At 48.2% G+C, this 24,459-nt stretch overlaps 1 protein-coding gene across 1 annotated transcript; it reads right to left on the reverse strand.

The window, feature by feature from the left end:
- Positions 1 to 311: 311 nt before the first annotated feature.
- MSX1 (msh homeobox 1) lies at positions 312 to 2,886 on the reverse strand. The gene is made up of 2 exons (XM_075150529.1): positions 2,433 to 2,886; positions 312 to 913 (listed from the first exon to the last, which is right to left on the reverse strand). The coding sequence occupies exons 1-2, from the start codon at positions 2,884 to 2,886 to the stop codon at positions 483 to 485; spliced, it is 885 nt and encodes a 294-aa protein (XP_075006630.1). The 3' UTR covers positions 312 to 482.
- Positions 2,887 to 24,459: the final 21,573 nt, after the last annotated feature.

Here is a 24,459-nt window from a genome sequence, read left to right on the forward strand (position 1 = left end):
AACAGACAGTGCTGTTACACAGGGACGGGAGAGGCTGCTCTACACTTCTGCCTCTTGACCTCGCCTTGCAGAAAGTAAGAGAAACGTCCTGTCTTTCAGCCCCCTTTTTGCCGTTTCTCTTCCACAGTTCCTTCCCCCATGGCGGGAGGCCCTCCCCAGGCTGCCAGCGGGACCCGGGAAAGCAGGGCAGGGCTGGCCCATTGCTGCCCTGTGCCGGGGAGGAGCTGGGGCGATGCCTCAGGTTTCTCCCAGCTGGAGAGCGGAGCAGCTCCCAGGACTGCTGAGGAGAGTGGAACGGCACCGGACCGGGGAGCCAGCAACACAGGGGGAAGCAGTGAGGCCGAGCAGAGCTGGATTGGAGAAGTCTCTGCCACGGGGCCCGTGGGGAAGTCCACAGCGAGGAGCCAGAGGAGCAGGGAGAGAGTGCGTGCGGAGCCGGCGGAAGCGGACAGCCGGCGGGCTGGGCTCGGCAGGGCTCAGCTCTATGTGAGGTGGTACATGCTGTATCCCACGTGCGCTGTGTACAGTCCCACAGGAGCCACGGGCAGCCCTGCCCGCTGGAAAGGGCTGGAGGCACCGTACAGAGAGGCGCCAGCCACGGCCGGGCCGCCCAGCGGGAAGGAGATGCCGAAAGCAGCGGGCGGGAGCATGGGCTTGGCTGCCATCTTCAGCTTCTCCAACTCGGCCTCCTGGAGCCGCTTGGCCTTGGCGCGGCGGTTCTGGAACCAGATCTTCACCTGTGTCTCGGTGAGGCTGAGCGAGCTGGAGAACTCGGCGCGCTCGGCGATGGACAGGTACTGCTTCTGCCGAAACTTCCTCTCCAGGGCCAGCAGCTGCGCCGTGGTGAAGGGCGTCCGGGGCTTCCTGTTCGTCTTGTGCTTGCGCAGGGTGCAGGCTGGGGGGCTCAGCCGCCCTGCGCCGAGGAGCAGCCGGAGGAAGGGGGAAGGAGAGAGACACCTCAGTTAGCAGCGCCCAAACCCGCACGCCCCACGGAGCCCCCACCCTACAGCAGCTGGGGTGGCGAGAAAGGGGAAAATAAGGTCCCGCTCAAAGTGAAGTGGTCCAAAAACTCCAGGGCTGCCCGGGGCTTGCTTCAAATGTCTCCCGTTCCAGTAAAGAAAGCGGGTGCTTTACTAAGGAATTAGGCTTTTCAAGACTCCTGGGACTGAAGTTATGCGCAGTGCTGCATAGCAAGAACCTCTCCGACTCCATGGAAAAACTCGGCACAGGGCAGGAGTCAGGAGTCAGACACCCACACAACCTCCACCTCCTGCCTTCACGGCTCCCGGCTCGTACAGAGAAGACATAAATGAAGTGAGTGACCCTCCAAAAAAATGTATGTCCTGTCCTTTTTATGGGATTAAGGAAAAAAATAAACAAAACGGGCTGGCTTCTCATACTCACACCCTCTTCATTAGGCCCCTGGGAACCGGATTAAGCATGTAATTAATTACGAGCTCTGAATTCACACTCAGCCTCTATCTACCGCTCTTCACCGGTCAGCTCCTCTCCTCTTATTTAACATTTCTAAGGGTCCTCAACGTCGATCTGCCCCAAGTTTACTTAGCAAGAACTATTTTTACTTTGCAATTTAAATAAATTAAACCACTGCGATACTCTACACAAGTCCTTTCGGGAAACTTGCCTTTCTCCAAGGGAGAGAGAAAGCAGCTCTGTTCGCAGCTCTGCTAAGAGCACCCCAAACGCTCCGGAGAGCCTCAGCCCAAGCTCGCCCCTTCCCACGGGAGCCCGGGCAGGCAGGGAGCGGGATCCGGCCGAGGGCAGGCGGCCCCGGTCCGCCGCACTCCCGGGCTCAGCGCAGCCACTGGAGAGGATTAACGGGCTTTTCTGACCTCGGCCCTCCCGCTGATATTTTTATTATTTTAGATCTCTCCGTAGTAAAGTGGGAAAACACCAATAATTGCGGCTCTTCGGACTTTGGAGATGCAACACTTGAGATAGCAGCCGGTGGGGCTGAAGCCTGCAAAGCGCCTCGCCTGGGAGCCCCCTCTGTGCGGGTCCTTATGAAATTATTTGAGCCACTTTCGGAAAAAACGCCGCTGAGACTGCGTCAGGCTTTGCGTGGCCAGTTCGAGCCCTGGGTTAAGCTAACAGGCAGGCCGGGCTGCTTTTTCTTTTTCTTCCCCCCCTCCCCGGTTAACATTTGGCACAAAATCTCGCCCTGGCGCGGCCGCCCTTCCTTCGCCTCCGCAGCCATCCTCCGGCGCTGCCCCGGCTTCGCACACACTTGAACCGGCTCAAGATTTTGAACAGGCCGAAGTGGCCCGGCAGAGCGCGCGAACCGCAGGGAAAAACATGCCAGGAGGGGCCGGGCGAGGTGCAAGCGAGAGGAAACCCCCGGCCGCCCCCGCGGAAAGGGCGCAGCGGCCCGGAGGGAGCTCCCAGCCCACCCGCTCCCGGACCCTACTTACTCGGGGGAGGCGGGGAGAACCGTGGGCTTTGCATCCAGGGGCTCCGCTCCTGCTTCTCGGGGCTTTCTGCCTTGACGAGGGCGTCTTCGGGCAGCTTGACCAGCCCCCCGACGGAGAAGTGGCCGCCGAGGGGCAGCGGGGAGGCCGGCGCCTCCGCCGTCAGGGCGCCCAGGCGGGGGCTGAGGCTGGCGCGGGCGGCCGCCCCGGCGCCCGGCGGGGGCCCGGCGCCCTCGGAGCCCTCCCTGCCGCCCGGCTTCCTGTGGTCGGCCATGAGCGCCTCCACGCTGAACGGCAGGAGGGATGGGGAGACCTTGGGCTTGTCGCTCTCCTCCTCCCCGCCCATCGCCGCCGCGACGGGGAGGCCGCCGCCGCCGGGCTTGCTGAAGGCGGATGCGGGCAGCTCGTCGCTGCGGACCCCGGTGGGCGCGGTGGTCATATCCACAGCCGGGGCCATGCAGAGGCGGCCCGTCGTCGCCACCGCAGCGCCGGGCGGGAGCGGGCGCCGCGGCTCATGGGGCCGGGGCGGTGCGGGGGGCGCGGGCAGCCGTCGGCGCGCTCCGTCCCCGCGGCGGGCGGCGCCGCCAGATAAAGCGGCGCGGGGGAAGGCACCGCCCAACCAGCGCGCGGGGGGCGGGGCAGCGGCGCCCCATTGGCTGCGGCGCGGCGGCGGCCCCGGCAGGGGCGGGGGGGACAAGCCGGGCTCGCCGTCGGGGCGCCCCGCGCCGCGCCGCGCCGCGCCGCTCCGCTCCGCTCCCCCCCGGCCCCGCTCCGCTCCGGCCCTGCTCCGCTCCCCAGCGCGCATCGCAGGCCGGAGTGAGGAAGGCCAGGGCTGGCGGAGCAGCGCTCCGCCGTGGGGACGGGACTGGGGGTGGTGGTGGCTCAAAAATCTGGGAAAATTGTATTAACGTCGGAAAAAAGACGGCCTTTCTGTTTGCGAAGCGCAAGGGAGCGGGCCCGAGCCGTGTTCTTCTGGAAAACCAACAAATATCGGACTGTCCTGAGTGTGACCTCTCGGAGGGAGCCCCTGCCTGTCCCACAGCCTGGCTGCGCCTTGAAAAAGTGGTTTTAAGGGTTTTTTTGTTTGTTTGTTTGCTTTGTTTTTTACACGAACGCCGGCCCTGCGGTGTGTTCGACGTGTCTGCGGAGATCTGCGCGTATATGCGTACATACATACACACACATAAATTGTGCTACGTTTGATGGCATAGATGTGTGCGTGTCTCCAGATAATGAAATGTTCATTCACGTAAAAAGGAACATCTAAGCTCCAGACCTATTAAAGTCCCGGCTATTTTGTTTTGTAAATTTGTTTTACGATCCCTTATCCCCGCGCCCAGGACGGATGTGCAGTAAAACGGAGCCGCTCTCTAATAACGTGATTGGCCGCTCGCTGAGAAAAGTTTATTGATAGCTGCAGGGCTCTAATCTCCTCGAAACACAAGAGGCTCTTGCAGTCATTTAAGGGTAATTATCTAAACGGGGAGGGACAGCGAATTCCCTTTCCTTTTAACTGGACCCAATAAAGATGGTAGATTAGGAGCATATAGATTATGAAATGAATTGATGTAATAGACATTTTATTAACTGATAAGCAACAGGACCTGATTGAAATGAATTGTCCTGCACGCAGCTACACACACACGTATCTTACACGCGTGGGTATATACCCTGGCGGTGTGCTCACTGTAGGTACTGTCCTGCGTGTACACATGCATACCTTAGTCGCACATGTTGTGCTGTACTCATATACGATCCCTTTAGATGAAGATGATTTGTCGGCGACTTGCAGGGTACCCCCGCGCGCTCCTATAGATTGGGGTGAACGCACATTGCACAGATGTGTTCACCGACATACAGCTCACACAGATACGTTCAATTCCCCTCCCGATTTGGTGCCGCCGCCCAGCCCAGCCCGGCTCCGCGCCCTGCCGGTGCCGGTGGCCTCGCTGCCCGCGCTGCCCGCAGCCTCCCCCGCGCTGCCCGCGCTGCCCGCAGCCTCCCCCGCGCCCCGTCGGGCCGGGGGGCCGGGCCGGGCCGCGCCGGGGCGGGGGTGTGTGTGGGGGTGCTCGGAGAAGCGGCTGCATTGCTAATTGCGAGAATAAACAATCTGTCACGATTAGTCAGTGCCTCTAATAGGCAGACAAGTGATGTTGTTTTTAGGCGCCAGCAGCGGTCTGATCAAAGGCTTCAGCTGGAGGGGGACTATTGAGGACGTTAACCCGCATCAAGGGAGCAAGGCGCCTTAGCCCTGGGACATCGGCACATTCAGCCTGACAAAATTAGTTTGCTCTACCAATCACACGACATTTTCCCAAAGCCCGGTGCGTGACGCGAAGATGCACCCTCACCCCACCCCCGACTAAGAAAACACGCACAAATATCGATGCATCGTGTTTCACGGTGTTCCCTCCACCCGATCCTACAGGTAGGATCTTTTTTTTTTTTTGTTTTTGCTCGATCCCAAACACAACCGCGCAAAAGAAAAAGTGATGTGTTTATTAGACCTCCAGGCAGCCCCTAGGCTACTTTCGATCTCATTGTTTTGATGGAAATATGAAAGGAAAAAGAGAGCTGCTGGGGTTTTTTCCCCCACTTTTCTTTTGCAGAATGGTTTGAACATTGGGATGTTGCTGAGGTTTGAGGAGATGAGTGTGCGTCCCATACTGAGAGCGAGATCCCGCTCTCATTGAGAGTTGACAGAACGAGATAATTAGCTCTTTATTTATCTCCCAGCAATGAACGCTTTGTGTTTACGTTTCTGTCATACTCGGTGGTATTTTAATCACTGCACCATAGCAAGGACTTGATTCTAATTCACATGCTGGCAAGCTCTTGGGCTGAAAACGGGAAGCCAGTAAAGTTTCTTTCGTTTCTTGCGCCTGCCTTTCTTTCCTTTCTCTCTTAATGAAATCTACAGGTTCTAAGTTAGGAATGGAGAAATCAAATTTACAAAACGAAACCTGCTCCGAGATGTATTTCCTTGTTTAGCGGGAAATTTTAGTATTCAAACTCTTCTCGCCTTGCTCGTTGCGCTCTGCGTGACCAAAATACAACTGGATTTTAGGAACTTTTTTTGTGTGTGTGTGTTGGTTCCGTTTTGCTAATACTCTGACTCGCTTTTAGATGCCTCTCTCTTATTTTCCTCCCTGGGCTGTAAGGAAAACCGAAGTGAAAGGGCGGGGGGGAATAGGTGACTTTATTGGTGCTTGTTCCAGTCCAGTGTTTTTATTGGGAACCGTGGCGCTTCCCTGAAGGCACTTGTGCTAGATAACAATATTGGGCAATTAGCATCCTAAACAGTCCCGTTTCAATATAATGAATGTGCTAGGCAAAGCCATTACCCATAGCATTTTATTTCGGTGGGAATACAACAAGGGCTGGAAGGAGTGCGTGGGGGATGGGGAGGGAGGACAGGAGGCAGCGCTAAGCCAATTCAGGGCATTGTCTGTCTTTTGTAAACCTTATCTTTGACTTAAAGGCAGAACTCAGAAAGGAGAGGGGTGTTGTTGTTTCCCTTGTTTCTATTTTATTTCCCCCGAGACAGCAGTTCTTAGGAGACCAGACAGCCCCGCAGGACAGGAGGAGGCTGTGGGGACGGGCGGCTCCGGAACAGCTCTGCCGCGCCGGGCACCGCCTGCGCGCTCCCTCCGCGCTCCCTCCGCGCTCCCTGCGCGCCCTCCAGCCAGCCTTGCTCCAGCTCCGAGCGACTCAGCCCTGGGGGCAAAGAGCCAGATCTATCGCAAGTGCTAAAAATGTCCCGCGGGCTTTACAAGCCCTCGAAGCCCTTCAAGTCTCAACCCTCCCTGCTCCCGTCGCTTGCTCCTTCTCCTCTGAGCGTCGGATAATGCGAAAAGACCTCTGTTCTTCTCTTCGTTCTTTTTCCCCCTCTCTCTGTTCCCCTTTCCCTTTCCGCCCAGATCAAACATAACCTAAACTACTTCTAAGGCTTCAGGCACCTGGGCTGGTCCTCGGGAGGTTACCAGGAGCGGTGATTTGGATGGCCAAACTCCAGCCGCCGAGGCGTCCCCGGCTCTTTGAGGGTCGGAGGAACAGGGCTGAAAGGAAGGCACTATTTCAAGTGGCCCAAATTAATTTGATCGCGACATTATGATGCACTTGGAAAAGATGAAAGAAAAGGCTGGCCGTCTCCTCCAAGATCTCTATAATTATAGATAATATATCCTATTTCAAAGCAATTAGCTCAATCAGGCGTAACGAGGCACTTTGCTGCCAGGGAGTAACAATGCCTTACGGTTATTTAAGCTTCAAGATGTCAAGCAGACTTCGAGACTCTCTGCTTGCCCAAAAGGGAACTTGGCTGTCTTGGTGAAAGCCTCATGGCTAAGGCAGTGGTTTCCCCTCAGTGACAACACACCTATTTCATTTTATATATTTTTTTAAAAGCTCTTGCAAAGGTGCGGGGTCTCCTCGAGAAGAGCACCGCTTCTCCAGGCGCATTGGGGCCGGCATCTGTGTGGCATCACCTCTGCCCCTGCCCGCCAGCACCGACCTGCCTCTCCTCGCCTGCTCGCTCCGGGATGTTTGTGTTCTCCGAGCTTTTTCCCCGCTCGGCCCGCTCGGTGCCTTTTTTTCGTCGCCTTTTTGGGGCGATTCCGACTATTCCTCACGGGGGTCTGCAGGAAAAGTCGTTGACGGGGCGCACTGGCCGATGCGCGGCTCCCAGCCCCGGCGCGGAGCTCCCTGCCTCCTCCCAACCCCGAAAGCTTTACCCTGCCCTCGCCTCGGTTTTTACCTGAAACGCTTGCAGATGGCAAAGGTCTCGAGAGCAAAGAGAGCGTCCGACTGCCGGCTGCATTAACAGCGAGCCGGCGGTTTTGTTTGTGTGCCTACCCGTGTATGGAGGGGTATCTGCAATAACATCTAGAAGGGAAGCAGTGTCTCAAGTGCCGAAACCCCCTCGTCCTGACCCAAACCCGCAGGAGGGGTGCGCAGAGCGGGCTGTCCCCCCGTGTCCAGGGGCGGTGGCTATGGGTTTAGGCCAAAATGCCGAAAAGCAACTTCTCCCCCTTTCCCGGTGCCACTGCAAGCCGGCGCCCGGGGCTGCTTCCCCTGCTCCCCGCCCGCAGCCGCGCCGCGCCCCGGTCGGCGGGGCTGCAGCGGGCCGAGCGCTCCGCGGAGCCGCGGCCGCCGGGGCCCGGGCTAGCCGGGGGTCTCCGCCCGCTGCGCTGGGGCAGAGCCACCGCCGGCGCGGCGCGGCGCGGCACGGCACGGCACGGCACGGCACGGCACGGCACGGCCCCGAGAGGCCGCGAAAGCAGAGCCGTGCTCGGGTGAAACGCTGCCGTAGGAAAATGAGTAACTGTACAATTAACCTGTCAGCTTTCCTTCCAGGGATTTTCATTGCTGGGGGGGTAACAGAAGGGGGGGAAAAATAAAGAAAAAAAAAACGAAAAAAGTATCGCCCCATGGGTGAGTCATTTGAACTGGACAGTTCAAGGGAAACAGGAGGCCGGGGGCATGAATGCGAACTAAACAAAGTTTAACCACCCCTCCTTCTTCTCCCCATGCGCAAAATGGAAACCTTATTATATGATTCACTGTGAATCAGTAGATTGAATACGATCATTATGAGTAAATGATAGTCGGGGTTCTGCTGGTCTTTTCTTTCCTAGAGGCAAAACTATAAAATATGAAGGATATAAATGATCTTCTCTCCGCTCCCTCATAAAGGACTTTCATTCAAAGCCGCGGTCTGTCTCGCTCCCAATTCCTTTGGTCCCCCTTGAATTCCACAACGATCAAGGTAGATTATGGCCAGTCCCGGTTTATTTGTCTTCACGTGCTTGTTTATTGGCGAAATGTCACGAAATATAATTTGTCCCAAATTCTTTAACATGAGAAAATACTTTGTGGTTGAAGGAATCCATGCTGGTACCGCCAAGACGATCTCCGATGCTCAGAGCAAGTTCATTATCATGCTATTTTACAGCGTTTCCATGTTTACTCCTCATTTCTCAGGAGCCTTTTACATATCGTTGCATAAGAAAAGGATTTCGCCAGCTCTAGTTATGAGATTTCCTAGATTTTTTACAGGCGGAGCCGGTTTACAAAAGCTGTATTGTTTGACTGCGGTCTGGGTTTCCATTTGGGGTAATTATTGTATTCCCAGTCTTCTTCTAATCATTTGCTCACAAGGACACAGTTTTTTTCCCCCCCCCCCTCCCCTTTTGAAGAAGATGAAATGCTCCAAACTTGCAAGACCATTGGAATAATCCCCCCGCTTCTTTGCCTATTGTGTAAAAGCTATTCCTTACAACTCTCTAAATTGCTGTAAAATGTGTGATGGAAAGGACGGTAAGAAAACATACAGAGCAGAAGAAACGCATGTCACATTTTGAAAAAACTCTGCAAACTGCAAAAGTCCCGTTCTAAGTCTGTTCCCAATAGAGATGTCTATGCGAATAGGGGAAATAAAACCAAACCCAAAACAAACCCACTTTTCAGAAGGAAATACGTTTCAGCTAGATACTAATCAGCTCCTGAGGAAAAAAATAAGAAGTTCATAGAAGGAAAAATTAAGGGACAGCAAACGCCTATGTGCGGCAGGGCTGTGTCTGTGCAGAAGGGTTTCTCCTCCAGCTGCTGCCCCCAGCTGCACAGCTGGAGCAGGGCCGGGAGCCGCGGCCCCGCCGGCAGACAGCGGCTCAACCTGCGGCCACTGGCGTTGAACTTGGCAGGTCTCCTGTTTCCAGCACCCGTTTTTGGACCTTCCTGCTGGTGTCACACAGCTTCCCAAGGCAAGACTGCCTCCCCCCATCTTTAATTTGCGTCTATAAAACCCGAGGCCCCAAAATATCGCCCTAAACTCACGAGGAACAGGATTGGGGCAAGTATTTCTTTTTTTCCTCTGCTCAGATGGTTCGAAAGTGATTGCCTTAAGCAAAAACTTGCCAGTCGGGAAAACATATTCATGCATATACATATAGAAGGATTTGAATTTCCCTGTGCAAAGGAAACTACAGTTGAACAGCAGAGTAACCGATGTCCGGTACCTTCCAAACTCTGTCTATGGAAAAACAAAACAACATCACACTCCTGCAACTATCAAAGCCATCCGCAAGTATTTGAAACTGTCCTGATGATATGTAACCTCCTGCTTAGGAACTCCAGCGCCTTATTATTTTGGCGATGTGATCTCACCACATCCTTTTGCTGAGTGGCAGCCGATGGCTAGATATGATACTGGGAGTTACGTCATTCTAAAAAATCAATGTAACCAAACATTTTCACTGCCAGAGGAGGAGGGGAAAAAATCCCAAATATTTTGTAGGGGAACTGAATTTGTCTTTCCGAAAGCTTATGTTCCTCTCAGACTTTCCATCAACCGCAAGCGTAGACATAATCTAAAATGTTCCTGGCTTGCCCGCTGCTGGGCTGATTAGCTTTTGGAACAGAAGAGATAACGTTTCTAGACATCGGTCTGCCTTGAGCTGCCTTCATGTTATTCCCTGCATATGTGGTTTTGACATTATTTATGTAGCAAGTGTGGGCTCTCTATTGGTGTTGGGTCATTCTGCTTTTCAACAGTTGGGGTTTTTTCTGTCAGTCAAAGCAGAACTTCTTTCAGCCTTTCAAACAACATCAGACTTCTCCTTGCAATCCACAGCTTGAAGGTATGACACATTCTACGCAGCCGAGCATCCCCCGCAGAGGTGAGCCCAGGCTGGCTAGCAAAGGTCCATGGGTGGCTGCGGCGTGCCTGGCCCAGGTGTGCAGGCTGCTGCCCACCTTCTACCACCTCAGCAGCGTGGACCATGCTGTGGAGCAGGGCGAGATGCTGCCATGGGGTGCGAACTCTACTGATTTGGGGTGGCACTAGATTCAGTCTGTCCCCTGCTGTTAACGGTCCCATTACACTTGGGCTGGATTTGGGTCAATTTGATTTTTACTTCGGAGACAACCTAAAGGATACCAACAAAGTGCTCCTGCTTTTTTCTTTCTCAATAAAATCACAGGAGAGATAATGAGCTAATGGTGCCACATTAATAACACAGAGACACAAAGAGGAGGCTCTGACAGCAGGCAGAGCAGGCGTGCATGCAGGACACAGAGTTATCTCCCTCAGGTTTGCTGGTGGCCTTCTGAAAACCAGTCCACCTCTTTTACACTGAAGTCTCCCGGGAGAGTCCACCCGTCACTGGTTACCAGTGCAGCTGCAAGCCCTGGCAGGAGGTGACATTTGCACACGCACACACGCACACTTCGCATCCTGACTCCCACACTGTAGTCGCTGGGGCTGGGGCGCAGGGGCAGATCGCCATCCACTTGATCCAGCAGTAGCTATTTACAGGGAAAATCATGTGCGGCAGCCTCACAGGTAAATTCAGGTCCTCCTCACTTGCCGACACAAGTAGCTAAATACTGGTGATGTATAAAACCAGGGACAGAAAAAGAAATGCCACAGGAGCGTACACAGAGCTGACAAGGGAAGGGAGCAGTGAGTTCACCGGCAGTGACAGGGAACACCTCTGTCCAGCTGAGATTTTGAAAAATAAGGGGAGGGAGGGAAGGAGGAGAAGAAAAACAGGAGAAAGGAGTGCGATGAGCATCTTGGAAAGTCACAGGAAACTTTGTTCTTAGGAGTAAATCTGGCTTCTTGTGATCCCCTTTCAGCAGGGCTGGCTGGGAGCCAGCCGGGTCCCCTGGAGCCCCCCTGGCCTTTTTGTCTGGAGCCTGGGAATCTGTCTGGAGCACAAGGCTGGGGGGACCAGGCTTGGGTTTGCAGGAGGGATTGGCTTAGGCAGCGGCCATGTAGAGGAAAGGGGTTTTGCAGCCCTCAGGCCTTTGGGAGTCCTCCCCTGGGGGTGGTGGGCAGGCAGGGGAGCTTCCCTGCACTTTGGGGGCAGCTGGAGACAGGCTGGGGGGAGGTGAGGGGACAGGAGAGCAGGAGGAAGGGCAGGCTGCCTGTCCCCAGGCCGGAGATGCCAGAGCAAATGGGGTAGGGTGGAGGGATGGAGAGGGTTGAGCAGAGCCCTCTGGCCCTCACCCCACCAGTCTGTGTAAGGTGTCCCAGGGTGTCCCAGGGTGTCCCATCATCCCCAAGGTATTGTTGCAAACAGGCAAATACCAAATAAAATGAAAAATTACCAAAAAACAGAAGAAAAGCAAACCAAAAGCCTTCAATGGAGCCATGGTGCATTGCATTTCCCCTGCCTCTCTAGACGTCCCTTCCTGCAGACCTCTTCTGGAGTGAGCTCTTAACGCTCCCTATCGGATCCAGAGATATTAGTCGACATCTTTCCAATACTTATGGATTTTCAGGAGTGATTGAGCCCTTTCCAATGATTTTGTTCCCTTAGTCTTTCTGACTCAGTTATCCTGATACATTATTCTGCCCTTTTTGTGTATTCCTCGCCACCCCCCGTTACAACCTTTAGGGATAAAATTCAATTTATTTGGCTACTTCGTAGACAAAATCTAAAGCCTGCCTTAATTTGTAGTTTACTAGCCCTCTGATGTGAGACTACATAAGAGAGCCCATATCTGATCAAACGGCTGGTACCTTGACACAGCCCAATTATGTGAAAATATATCCTGGCTTATCATTTCAAACATCATATAAGTGGAGAAACTGAAGTCGCTCCCTGTCTGTTTGATTTTCCTGTTCAGACACACTTGTTTAAACAGGCACCGTGAGACTTTTCTGTAATCTTACTCGGAGGAGTTCAAAAAGTGTTTTCACCTTGAAAGCCCTGAGCCGGGTGATGGTGGCCGCCCCAGCCCACTCCCAGCCGGGCGAGGCGGGGAAGGGGCAAGAGGGGGGATGTCCCCTGCAGCTGAGCTCTCGGCCAGCTGGCCGTGAAATGCACCTGTGGCCAGGTATCCCCCCGCGGCACCCTCCAGGTCTGCCCACCCGGACTGACCCAGCTGCCGAGCTGGTACCCGCGTGGCCCTGCAGAAGTCCCTTTCCCAGCCGGGACTTGCTGCATCCCCCTTCCCTGCCCAGCCTCACAGCTTCCCCCCTCCCGGCGCCGCTGCATCCGCCTTCCCAGCTCAACCCTATGGTAACACTCTTCCTGTGCCCTGCACCATCCCCCCTTCCTGGCCCAGCCCTGCTGCATCCCCTTTCCTGACCTGGCTCTGCTTCACCCCCTTCTTGTCCTGGCCTCGCCCCATTTGCCTTCCCAACCCTGCTTGACCCTGGCCACCTCCGAGGTGGTATCACTAGACAGGGAAGCCATTAAAGCTGCCAGTCCCCAAATGCTCATCATCCAGCCCATGTTTACCACACACTGGAGTTTCTAGGCAAAAGCTGTCCTGGAAAGCCACAATCCCAGTTTTCCCTGTTATGCCCTCCACTGCAAGGCCAAACATTTCCAGGGAGAGGAGGGCTGGTTTGGGGTCTCACCCCACAGCTCCCTTTGCTGTTCATGACCCTTCTGTGACAGACTCAGAGAGCCGACTACATCCCAGTGCGAAGGAGCTGTCTGAACCCGCGCATCCTGCTTCTCCCAGGCAGAGCAAAAGGTACCACCTCTCCCCACTGTCCTTGCCTGGGCCAGCCTGAACCCGCAAGGTAACAGGCTTGGCTTCTCCTTCCCATGCTGCTTCCCAAGGGAATACCTGATGAAGGATGGCAGCTTTAGTGGGCATTGCATTCATATTTGCTAAAATGACTGTGTGGAACGCAAGGAGCAAGAGCAAAGCCATTTACCAGCTTGAGGTGAGATACAGAACCTGGACTAGCTGTAGAAACCAGTGGAAAAGGAGATCTATCAAAACAAAAGGTTATTCCAATTTCTGCCTAAAATGCAGTGATCCAAATCCTTCCCTTCCCTTCCCTTCCCTTCCCTTCCCTTCCCTTCCCTTCCCTTCCCTTCCCTTCCCTTCCCTTCCCTCTCTCAGGTTTCAGATTGGTCCCTGGGTGCCTGTAAAGGACTTTTTCAACTTTCTGATAATTTCATGGGAGTAGGTCTCATTGAAATCCACAGCAACACTTAGAGGGGAGTATATAAAATAGGCCTTGGGGATTTTAAGTGTTCTTATGCTTTCCCTTTCTAAGAATCTGCAAAAATCTTATCTTTAGTGACTTGACAAAATTCATTTTCTGCTAAACTATATGCAGAACTGGTAAGACATGGAGAAAACCAAATTAAGTACAATAAACAGTCGCTGCTTTTGAAAGATCATATTTTCTACTAATTTCCTTCTTTTTACCCCTTTTAACTCTTTTTTACCCTCAATTGTAAAGATGCAATAAAACCTACTTTTTTCTGAACTAAAACTGTGGTTAGTAATTTTGTTTGATACAGAAGATTTCCTCCTTTTCCTTTGATCTACTTTTATTTATGTTTGTGTTATGCTTTGGAAGACTGACATAAAGTGCTGACTGGGTCTTCCATGCTGCTCCTATGTGATTCTTTAATTTAAACTATGTCCGAAAGGAACCGATATATGAACGTTTGAAGCTCTCAATCTTTTAGTTAGCGGTGCTATCAGTTTGCAGCGTTCAGAGAAACGAATCGCTTACAGAGAGGGAGAAACTTGTGAACATGTTGAAGCAGACTGGAGAGGCAGAGACACTAACAGCGGAATCAGTCAGAGGCTTCTCCAGACACAAGGATGTAGGAACCACGGGATGCATTCCCTGGCTCAGCACTGTAAGGGCAGTGTGTTATTTAAAGATTAGCTTGTAATGACATTTTTCAGGTATCTTTATGGGAGCTGGTGAAATTACTTAACTCAATTACTGAAGTAAAATGCAATACAAAACCAAACCAAACCCCTTCTGCAGGGTGCAATCCTTAAACACAGAGTGCTCGGAGTTCCTGCCAGGAATAGTGGGAACCGAATAACTGAGAGCACTCGCCACTCTCTCCATATGGAGGCAAGTGCTTATTCCAACCTGGAGCCCAGCTTCGCTTAAAGGAGGGTCGAGCTGGCAAAGCGCCAGGACCCAAGGGCTGCTTTTAATTTGCATATAAGAGACCAGCTTGCAGACGATGCTATCTTGCAGAAGGCAGTGAAACCATGCAATGGTCAGGCTTGATCAGAGCGTTCTGGTTGCATTGCTTGAAATGGAGGATTTAGCTCTGGGAGTTGCAGTCTCCGCATCTATCATCACCCTGAGAAGTTTCTGGGTTCATTTATAATGTCTAAGGAGTGATGGGAACATCAGATTGCTTAATATGACTTCCTATATACATTACAGGCCATTTAGTTTCATCCACTTACAATAGTATTGAGTTCAAAAAAGTGTGTATTTGGATAAAAGATAGCTTCCAAAAAAGTAGTTGTTCTTAAGCTGGAAATATTAAAACATGAAGAAGTCATCACTGAAATTCAGAGATTGTTTTAGGAGTTAACTACCCGTGCAGCAAGAAGCTTGTTTTAGTTCCAGCGTAACTCTCCATCCTCAGCTTCTGGCTGTTGTTACCTGTGACTATCCCTGCTAAATTAAGTGGTGCATGATCTTTCCTCCTGTAAGGAGATGAAACCCTCTTTCATGCTTCCTTTTAGTACATGTAACCACCTGGACGTCTTTCTCCAGCTGTCTGCCCTTGTCCTCAGTCTCTAGACCCATCTGTATAGGTCTTGTTGACACTCACTCCAACGTCATCGTATCTTTCTTAAAGTACAGACATGAGACGTGGGTTTGCTATTACAGTGTGAACTTCACTTGGATGGTGTACAGTGATGCTGTTGCTACCCCATGCTTGTGCTCCCCAGGTCTCAACATCAGTAAACTTCAGATGTGTCACTAAGCAGTCATCCTTCGGCCCCAAACAAGGGCAACCTCCTAGGAGACCCATGCAGACTGCACTTATGAATTATTTAGGTGTTCTCATTATTTACTCAAGGAGCTAGGCTTGCAGGGCTTCCTGCAGTCCTCCGTGGGGCTTGAGAGGTGGAGAGGCGTGCCAGTTCTCCGCAGATGGGCCTTCCCTCTGCCCTTGACACCAGCCTTGAAGAGGAGCACCCTGAAGCAATTGTAGGCCACATTTGGATATGGAGTCACTTCTGCTCCTCTTGCATGTCTAAAAAAATCATGGGATGCACCACAGCTCGCAGATATATGAAAGGACTTTTTCATTGTAGATCTCTGAGCTAATGTCAACAGCTAATCTATTATGCCCTATTTCACACCTTGCACTGAGTTATCCATCACTTTTCCTCCTTCTTTTAACACGTCTGTGCAGTTTGTATGCTTAGTGTACCTGCCAACTGGGTGGTCAGTAACCGTTAAATAGGTTGTTGTATTACAGAGATTCTGATTAAAAGCCACGCAGCACACAATGCACATATTATCCACTTCTGTGGAAACATACGTTTACTGCAGGCCTCGTATCTTCCTTTTGCGTTTCTTCTCCCAGGATTTGAGACCAGCAGCTTGTTTGAAGGCATATGTCCCGCAGCAGCAGCGAACCATGTCCTCGCCCTGTCTCCATGGCCTCCCTTGCCAGGTGTTTTGTTTCAGCCGGGTACAAAACCATCATGCCATGCTGCAAACGCATGGGCTGCCATCACCTGGGGTCAGGGCGCGTGTGTGGGATGGAAACAAAGCTGGGATTTGGTGCATGAAATATGGAATTTGTTGCCCATGCTTTATTTCTTTGCATCTTACAAAGCAATCTAGGGAGGGAGGATCAGGAGGAAAAGGTGGGGAATCCCAGAGGGGAGAAGATGGCCATACTCAGCAGTAGCAGAGGTTTCCAATGTCACGGGGAAAGTCCTGTTAAATTTTGCTCCTCGATGTGGTCAGAAATTTCTGTTTAAGATGGACTGATCAGCCACAGAGTGGGCAAAAACCCAGGAATGGTCTAGTAGCGGCTGGTGGAGGGGCAGCAGGAAAGTCATGGAGCTTGTGAGCACACACTTGGCTTCACTGAGTTTTTTCTCAGTTTAGTGGGCAGGTCCATTGATCTTATTCACATCACTGAAAGAACAGCCAGGATCAGGGAAAGGCACTGCCTTTCTTTCTTGAGTGTGTAGTGGAAGGTAAACTCAGAGTTTACCCACTTCATCCTGGAATACAAACAGGCAGTTTCCTTTTTTTGTTTGTTTGTTTGTCTGTTTGTTCTGTTTTATTTTATTTCAATTTCTATTCTAACATCCCTGGCATTCCTAGATTGAAAGGGCCAAATGGACCTTAACCCGGGACTCAGTTCTGAGGTACAAAAATACTTTTTCTGAATACTGAAATTCATTGACTCCTACAAGAGGCTTGTTTTGGTCCTGTTCACTGTGATAGCAAAACCTCCCTGAAATTAGTAAATGCCAGCCTGGAGCAAAAATCAGCTCAGCACAGAGGAAATAATTTTATCTGAGTGGTACTTGGTATGGGCTTCAGAAACAGTTAAAGGAAAATATGGTAACACTTAAGAGTTCAACAACAAACAAGAGCAAGTCATTGACTTGTTGCAGTTAGTGCAACCCCCTTGAAGTCTACGAGACGAGTGCATGGGAGCTAAGAATCTGGCCCTCTATCCTATGGGCACTCTTGGATCAGATAACACAGATGTGTTAGATTAAGGAGAGAACCTTATAAAATAAAGCACTGGCTGCACTTGGAAAGTCCTTTTGTTAAATCCATCCATTAAAACATTAAAAAACAAAACAAAAAAAGGCATAAGGCAGAGCAGAGAGGTAAATCAAAAGAAAAAGTTGAGGTACCCCTCTAGATTTACACTCCTCAGACTTTTTTTTTTTTTTGTCTCATGCACCCAACTGGTTTAAGGGTCTATTCTCTTTGTGGTACATGCATGCACATAACTACCATTGATGTGGAGTCTCCAGGTGATTTGATGTGCATTCCACATAAGGCATGGTGTCAAGTATATGATCCCTACACAAAAGAGCTGCCTGAGAACCACTCTTTGGGATATTTTTTTTTTTTTAGATTCCTTTGCTCCACATCTAGATTTTAGCAGATCAGAGTGCCTAACCAAGCAGTGGAACTACCACTGCTACTCTTTCATCAGCTTTGATCTGTGTAAATTTGGGGCGGGGGGGGGTGTGATGGGAAGAAAGTTTTCAAGTATGAGTGCAATCTTGCAAAATGCTGACTGTTTCATAGCATAATCCTAGGAAAGAAGTAAAGGGACTGAAGGATTTTTAGCAAATTGAAAGAGGAAAACAGGAGTCAAAAATGTGTATTTGTGGAACACACAAGTTGAAGAAATTATTTCACACATCATTGTATCATCTCTAGTTAGGTGTTTTTAGGTCTAAAGTGTGACTCAATTTGGCTGCCAAGTTCAGAGCAAGTCTGCTCTTCTCTCCACTGGATACAGCAAAAACACCTATATAGACAATTGCAATTAATGTGAGATACATAGATACATAGCAAAAATAGCAGATAGAGATAGCTATGCCCTGCAGCTGATTTCATGTAGGTGTCAGTCACAACACCGTAAGTGAGGATACATGAAGACTTGCTTTAAGGGTGGACTAAAGCTGTATATCAGGCCTGGAACTTTCTGTTCTGGTTTGATATTGTATCCCTCTCCAGGAAACACAATTATTTTTTGGGGGTTAGGATTTTTGTGCAGTAACATGATTGGTCATTTTTTCAGATAAAACTTAAACCCAGTGTTCCATATTGGCAACGCTCAGCTTTCCTATGTTTCAGAGAGAAACACAGACCAACAATCTTCATCGCTCCAGATTTTGTTTTTCTCTCTCACACACATACAGGCAGTCCATGTCTCAAGTGTGAGCCAGTTTGAAATTGTGATAGGAAAACTTCTAAGTTAGTGCTAATTTTATCACGCCTGCAGAATTATCCTGTTTTAAACCAAATGAAAACTTGGCCCTCTTGGAGCAACATGTATGTGTAAGTTATTTAAAGTTTTCCAAGCCTGCCTTGCTGTTTTCTGTTGTTCTGCTCTCCCAAACGTCCTGTTTGGACAGAGAAGCAGAGTGGCTAGGAGGAGGGATGAAGGGTTTGGAGAAAATTGGGGTGCAGGGTTTGAGGCAATGAAGGGAGGACACAGATACAAAGAGAGTTTGTGGCAGGATTAGCGTGGGCTGAGCAGAACTTTGGAAAGAAAAAAATGAGGAGATTAATATGGATGTGCTGTAGGTTTGCTTTCATGGGGGAAGAGGAAAAGGGAAATGTAAATTGTAGGGATTGTTTTTTATAAGGAAACTGAGCTGGAAAGAACTGCACATATGGTAATAGTCCTCTGCTGCTGTCTGAAACACTTTTTCACTGAAAAATTACACTTGGATCAAATCCTATCAAATGCCAAAATCAAACGCTATCCAATTTGCTTCATTTTTTCAATCAAACTCTTCTCTTTCTAATTCAGAAGACATCAGAATACCTTTTTTCTATTCAGAACTACTTTTTAACACTTGTCGCTCTTTTTTAACATAAGAGAAACTAAAAAAACCCTCAGTTTTATGTTTGAACAAATTGCAGATTTTAATCTTTTTTGTATGCCAAGAGAAATTTTAAATTAAAATTCCTCCTTCTCCTCTGAATTTTTGCAGACAAAACGGAAGTTATTTTTACAACACCCTAGACCCTTCCTCCTCCGACATAACTTCCATTTCTGTGTGCATCTTTCACCATTCAAATAATTTAGGAGCACAACATGTTTGGATTTCAGTGCTGTCATTTCTATAACGAAACCCCAAACACACGCTGTTAGGACGGTCCCTCTGCCGGAGATCACACCGACACTGATGTTTTCAGATGCTGAAACAGAACACACATTTCAAAGCCACCAGTTGCGATCTGACCCTGTACCTCACGGACTCTCTTTAGAAAGACAAATCTGCGAGCAGAGCTACCTGCAGTATAATTTACAAAAGCCACAACGTGCCTTATCAGTTGCCAAAACACTCAAACTTGTTATCAATAAACACTGGCCAAGGTCGAGGGGCTCCTCTGGCTCTGGGGGATGAGGATGCTGAGATGTGGCTGGGGAACAGGACCAGGCGATGGCAGAGACTGGGAAGGGGAACTGCCGAGTGGGAAGTAGGGAGAGCTGAACTATCAAAATGTTTATTATCTGCTTCTCTGTTTCCTTTTGCAGGACAGCTGTGCAGTGGGGCAAGCTTAATCCAAGCAAATAAAGAAGCAAAGAGAGAAAAATTATTTGCAGTTTCTGATCTAGCTATGTCATGATTTAAATAGTGCATGTAGATATGAACTACAGCATTTCCATAAATGTATTATTCCAAGTTGTAACTTTCCTATATAAAGTACTGGGGCAGTGCCTCCTCAAACTGAGGACTGAATTTCTTTTATACAGATTACTGTCATTTCTTTAATAATCCAAATGAAGGCACAGCTATATTGTATATTGTGGGTTTGAAAGTCTTTTTTACGACACAAATCCCTACCACACACCTGCAGAAGGACCGGTAAAAGATATTGTTTCATAGATGCAAGTGCAGTGTAGAAGGATTTATATCTATATATCCCTAAGGACTATATTTTGCTTTTAGTGCTTTGATTATCAAAACCAGAAAATATACAGAAATGAAACTTCAGTTAGCAGGAGAATTATTCATTAGGTAGTCTGAGTTACACACATTGAGACGTTAGCCATTTTTAAAACGAACATTTTATTTTAAAAAGTCAGGTTTGGAAGGGAGCATGGCAGAAAAAGTTGTAAGTATCCTGATACTGTCAGAAATATGTTGACACACAGTTTTCTTTTTTAATCTCTCTCTTTAGTTTTAATACTAAGAAGATTTTTTCGTGAAAAGACATGATAGATCACTGTCTTGGAATTCTTATGCTTCACTCAGTTATTCCATATTTGAAGATAGCTTGTCATTTATGACAACATAGTTATTTTTTTCTTAGCAATGAATAAGATGACAAGAAAATCATTGTTTTGTGTGTGGGTAAAAGACAAGGGAATAGTAGAAGTCGTATGCAAACATCGGATCTAGAATTTTCTTCCCTCCCCAAAAGATTATTTCGCAGAGAGTTTTAACAACTCTTTTCACACCCTGTGTCGTTTTTTCAGTAAAAAAGGGTGAATTGCTCCTTCCTCCTTTTGGAGTTTCCATTTATTCTTGCACCTACACAATAGCAGGAGAGAAGTTTCCATCCTCCCCAGCTTTTAACTCCTGGGTTGAGCCTGCTAAGAGCTACCTACGCTGTAGCTGACCAGGAAGCCAACTTCCCACTGCTCGGAGGAAATTATATTAAATCCTGTTAAACAATAGTGAGCATTTTAGGTCAACGTTGTCTTACATCCACACCAACAACTTCTTTCTCTGCTTTTCTTATTCTGACAGTGCAGACAGTTGAAGATCTGCAGGTTTTCAGGTTTGCAGGTCAATGGCAGGGCCACGACTGGCTGTGCTGGGAAGTGGGTCAAACTCATGAAGCAGCTTAACAAATGTTAAATGATTTGGCCAAAGTATCTCCCTGGAAGTGCACCTAGAGCTTTAACAGTTGTGAGGCTTAGAAAATATATGCTATTTTGCCTTTTAATTGCCCTGAAGCTCAAAGGCAATGAACTTTTCCATGTGTAAATGGGATATACCTATTCTACTGCGAATCAGCGTGGAGGGGAAGAATCCAGACATAAATAACCTGTCAGCCCAGTTGCCTGGTATGAATTCAGACAAATATGTTTAACCAAACATGGATGCTTCAGAGGGTGTTCTTGTGGTTACTCCAACTGCTTTCATTATACTTTTATATTAACAGTGTGTCTGCTCACCATGTGCAATAAAACAATTTCTGAGGCTCAGCCTCAGAACATGGGGCTCATTCACCGTCTTGGATAATAGCGTTGCTTGTTTGCACTGTTCTTATTGAACATTCTAAATATATGTCATTTTCCTTTTCATTCTAGGAGTGATTGTACATTACAGCAATTACAGACAAACCCTTCCAGGCAGTTTGAAGACCAAAACTTTCTTTGTGTTGAAGTCCAAAGGCAATTATTGGCATTACAGTTTAAGAGAAGCATTCCATCTCCCTGATGCAACAGCAGTAGCTTTCTGTGGCATGTTAAATAAAGCAATTTGCCCTGTAGGAGACTAATGCATGCAGAGTTGTGATGAAAAAAAAAATCATACAGCTGCTCTGAAAGAAATAGCAACCTCCTCTTCAAAAAGATACAAAACTTACTCTGGCACTGTTTTAACCGAAAGACACCACATCTTTAACCTTTGCCTTTATCTCCTTGACATTTTTTATATTGCTTCAAGACTGAGACTCTAGAAAGACACAGGCGTGCTAATTACCAGTCAAATAGTTGCATTTTAACCAAAAATAGTTGATAAAAATGGAATATGACAGTGCTTTCATAACACACGCCAGAATATAGAAGTCAGTTCAAGCCAAATTTTTGTTCTCATACCAGTTCACATTTGCAGAAAAGAAGGAAATGAGTAGACTTGAGGTTAGAAGTATAAAGATTTGACCTCAAACAGTCTGATAGTCATATCTTCCTATTTTGGGGAGCCTTAAATGTTAGGCAAATAACAAAAACCAAGTGATTCTCTCCCTTCAGATAAGCTATTGACAATATTTAAACAATTAATTAAATTATTCACCTAACATAACTGTGAATTATTTGCCTAGCTCAGTAAGCTGTGTGAGTAACAAAGGGGGATGATCAAATACGCTTAGACTTGAGTATCTCAAAAAAAGTTGGAATATTTCTTCAGCAAAACCAGTGAACATTTTTCCAGCACTTTGCGATCCTCAGATTTGAAGCACTAGGGGCTTGATCCTAAAACATTATTAACTGCTCACCCTAAGTGTATTTACACCAGCTGAGAATTAGAGGTATAAAAATCATAAGAAGATGAAGAGGACACTATTACTAAAACAATAAATGTATAGGAAGTAATTGTCAGGTAAGAGTAAGAACAAATGTGTCTTCAGGATAATGTATGTGATTAAAATAAATGTATCAAATATTACAGCAGCTTATTGGTGTCTATAAATAGAGTTGTAATAAATTTTTTTTTCCAGACAAATTTCTGCTCTGGAGGATAGAGAAAGGTTTGAACAGAAAGGAAAGGAATTGCTTTAACAGCTGTATTACAGTAATGAAACGTAAGAGTAGCTGATTTCACCAGCCATCACAGAGGCTGTTCTTTTGAATGGTGAATGTGATGAGGTTTGCAAAATAGAGAACACTAATTTTTCTGAGTCAGAGCCAGGTTTACTAGGACAGGCACAGAACATGAGGAAATTCCCCATTTTTAAGAACAAATTAAGCCGCTTAACTTTCCCTGTCACCAGAATGAATGCTAGTCTAACAATTTGATGGAAAAGCTGAACTGCGCAAACGGGATTCTTAGAGGGGAAGGGAAGGTAGAAAAGATCGGCCAGTCTGATGTTTTCTTGAAGCATCAAGTGGTAAGACAAAGAGCAGCCTTTCCATAAGCCTTCAGCGTGCAAAAGTATCGGCTTGCTTACGCTGTATTGATACTCTGAAAAACACTTTTTTCAATGGAAATTGATTTAAAGATGGTTAGTTAAAGTTGGGTGATCATTAATTTGGGATTTCATGTGCCATACGTGCTTTGGAAGGAATCAGTCTGTACCGTCAGCCTGAGCCTCACATGAAGTTTGATTATACACGGCACCAGCTGACTGGAAACCCTATCGCACCAGTTGCAAGGCCAGATTAAACTGATTAACAGTGAACACTGATGAAGTACTCTCCCATTAGTCCCCAAGAACTGCATCGTGAAAATCTTTCATCATCTAGCATTGAGCTTTTTGTATGCGATCTGGGTTTAGATATAATGGTGACTCTTCAGAAAGCAAAAGAGAGTATTCAAAGAAAATGTTTTTCTGAAGTTGGAAGAAACAGCCTGGCTATTGTTTATCCTCTGACCACACAAATACCTTGTGGCAGCTACGTCTTTTAAAACTGTAGCTCTGTCTCACTCCTTACATCTGAACAGCTCTGTAATAACAAATAACAAACAACAAAAACTCACAACAGAATGTCAGCTTTCATTTGGAGTTGAAAGGAATTGTAACATTGAGCAATGAAGTGATAAAATCGGTGAAACGGGAACTCTCCCGTTGTGTGTGTCAGTGCAAGCTGCGTGCACCATGGACCTGTATGTCTGGTAAGGACCTCGCGCGGCACTGCAGCAAAAACTCTGTTGCACGCGCCTGCCCATAGCCGGGGGTTCGGACTAGACGATCTTTAAAGGTCCCTTCCAACCCAAACCATTTTATGATTTTAAATAAATAAATAGTTTTCATGTTCAGAACTGTGGAAATAAATCAGGTCCCACCCTCAAAAGCAGCTTGTTTGAAGAACACAACAGCAAAAAGGGAGAAAAATCACTATCAGACAACTTCCACTGAAGAAGCCAACCTTGCCTTTTTTCACCCTGAACATTCTAAAAAACGCAATGAACTGAAATACGTGGGGTTTGGAAGCATTTTGCAATGTAATTAAAAATAGGTCAGGAGGAAAAGAAAAGCTTACTCTCTTCAACAAATGAGCACAATTAATCAACAAGAACGGAGCCTGACTCCTTAATAAATGTGTTGGAATTATCCTCCTTTCTGGGAGCAGGCTCACAGATGTTAACAGAACAGCTCCCGATGTTTACGAGTTTGCTACCATGAGAAACGGTCGCGGGATCCAGTCTTCCGCGGTTTAACATGATCCATCAGCTGATCGCTTGTTCTGCTGCAAGGCAGATCATTGACACCATTACGATTTCATCCGCTGCCTCAAAGCCAATTTCCCTGCATATAAGTGTTTCATTCAGAGCACAGAAAAAATACATTAGCGAAACAATATAGTGTACTGTACAACAAGGATTTTCCTGCACTGTAACTCTACAGCTCACCAGGCAAAAAACACTTCTTTTTATTCTAGTTCCCCAGGGTGCTACATGGAGACACCAGTCCTGAGACGGATTAACTGTGGCGCTTTCATCAAGAGGAACTTGTCTTCACTCTGACTTTGGAATAGAAAGGACGTGCTATTACCCTTCGACTTTGAAAGAGAAAAGCTTTCTACCTACATTCCTCGCTCGCTTCCAAAGTTTAGCTCATAGGGATTAGAATTTGCTAGATATAGGATAAGCCCCTTTCAAAATA

This window comes from Calonectris borealis, chromosome 4 (genome assembly GCF_964195595.1).
Source record: "Calonectris borealis chromosome 4, bCalBor7.hap1.2, whole genome shotgun sequence".
NCBI lineage: Eukaryota > Metazoa > Chordata > Aves > Procellariiformes > Procellariidae > Calonectris > Calonectris borealis.

What these genes read in the sequence shown, in the direction of transcription:
- MSX1 (XM_075150529.1), bottom strand. Translation starts at nt 2,886, where the DNA reads ATGGCCCCGGCTGTGGATATGACCACCGCGCCCACCGGGGTCCGCAGC. An exon ending in GTTCTCCCCGCCTCCCCCGA is followed by an intron (nt 914 to 2,432) that starts GTAAGTAGGGTC and finishes TCCTCGGCGCAG; the next exon opens with GGCGGCTGAGCCCCCCAGCC.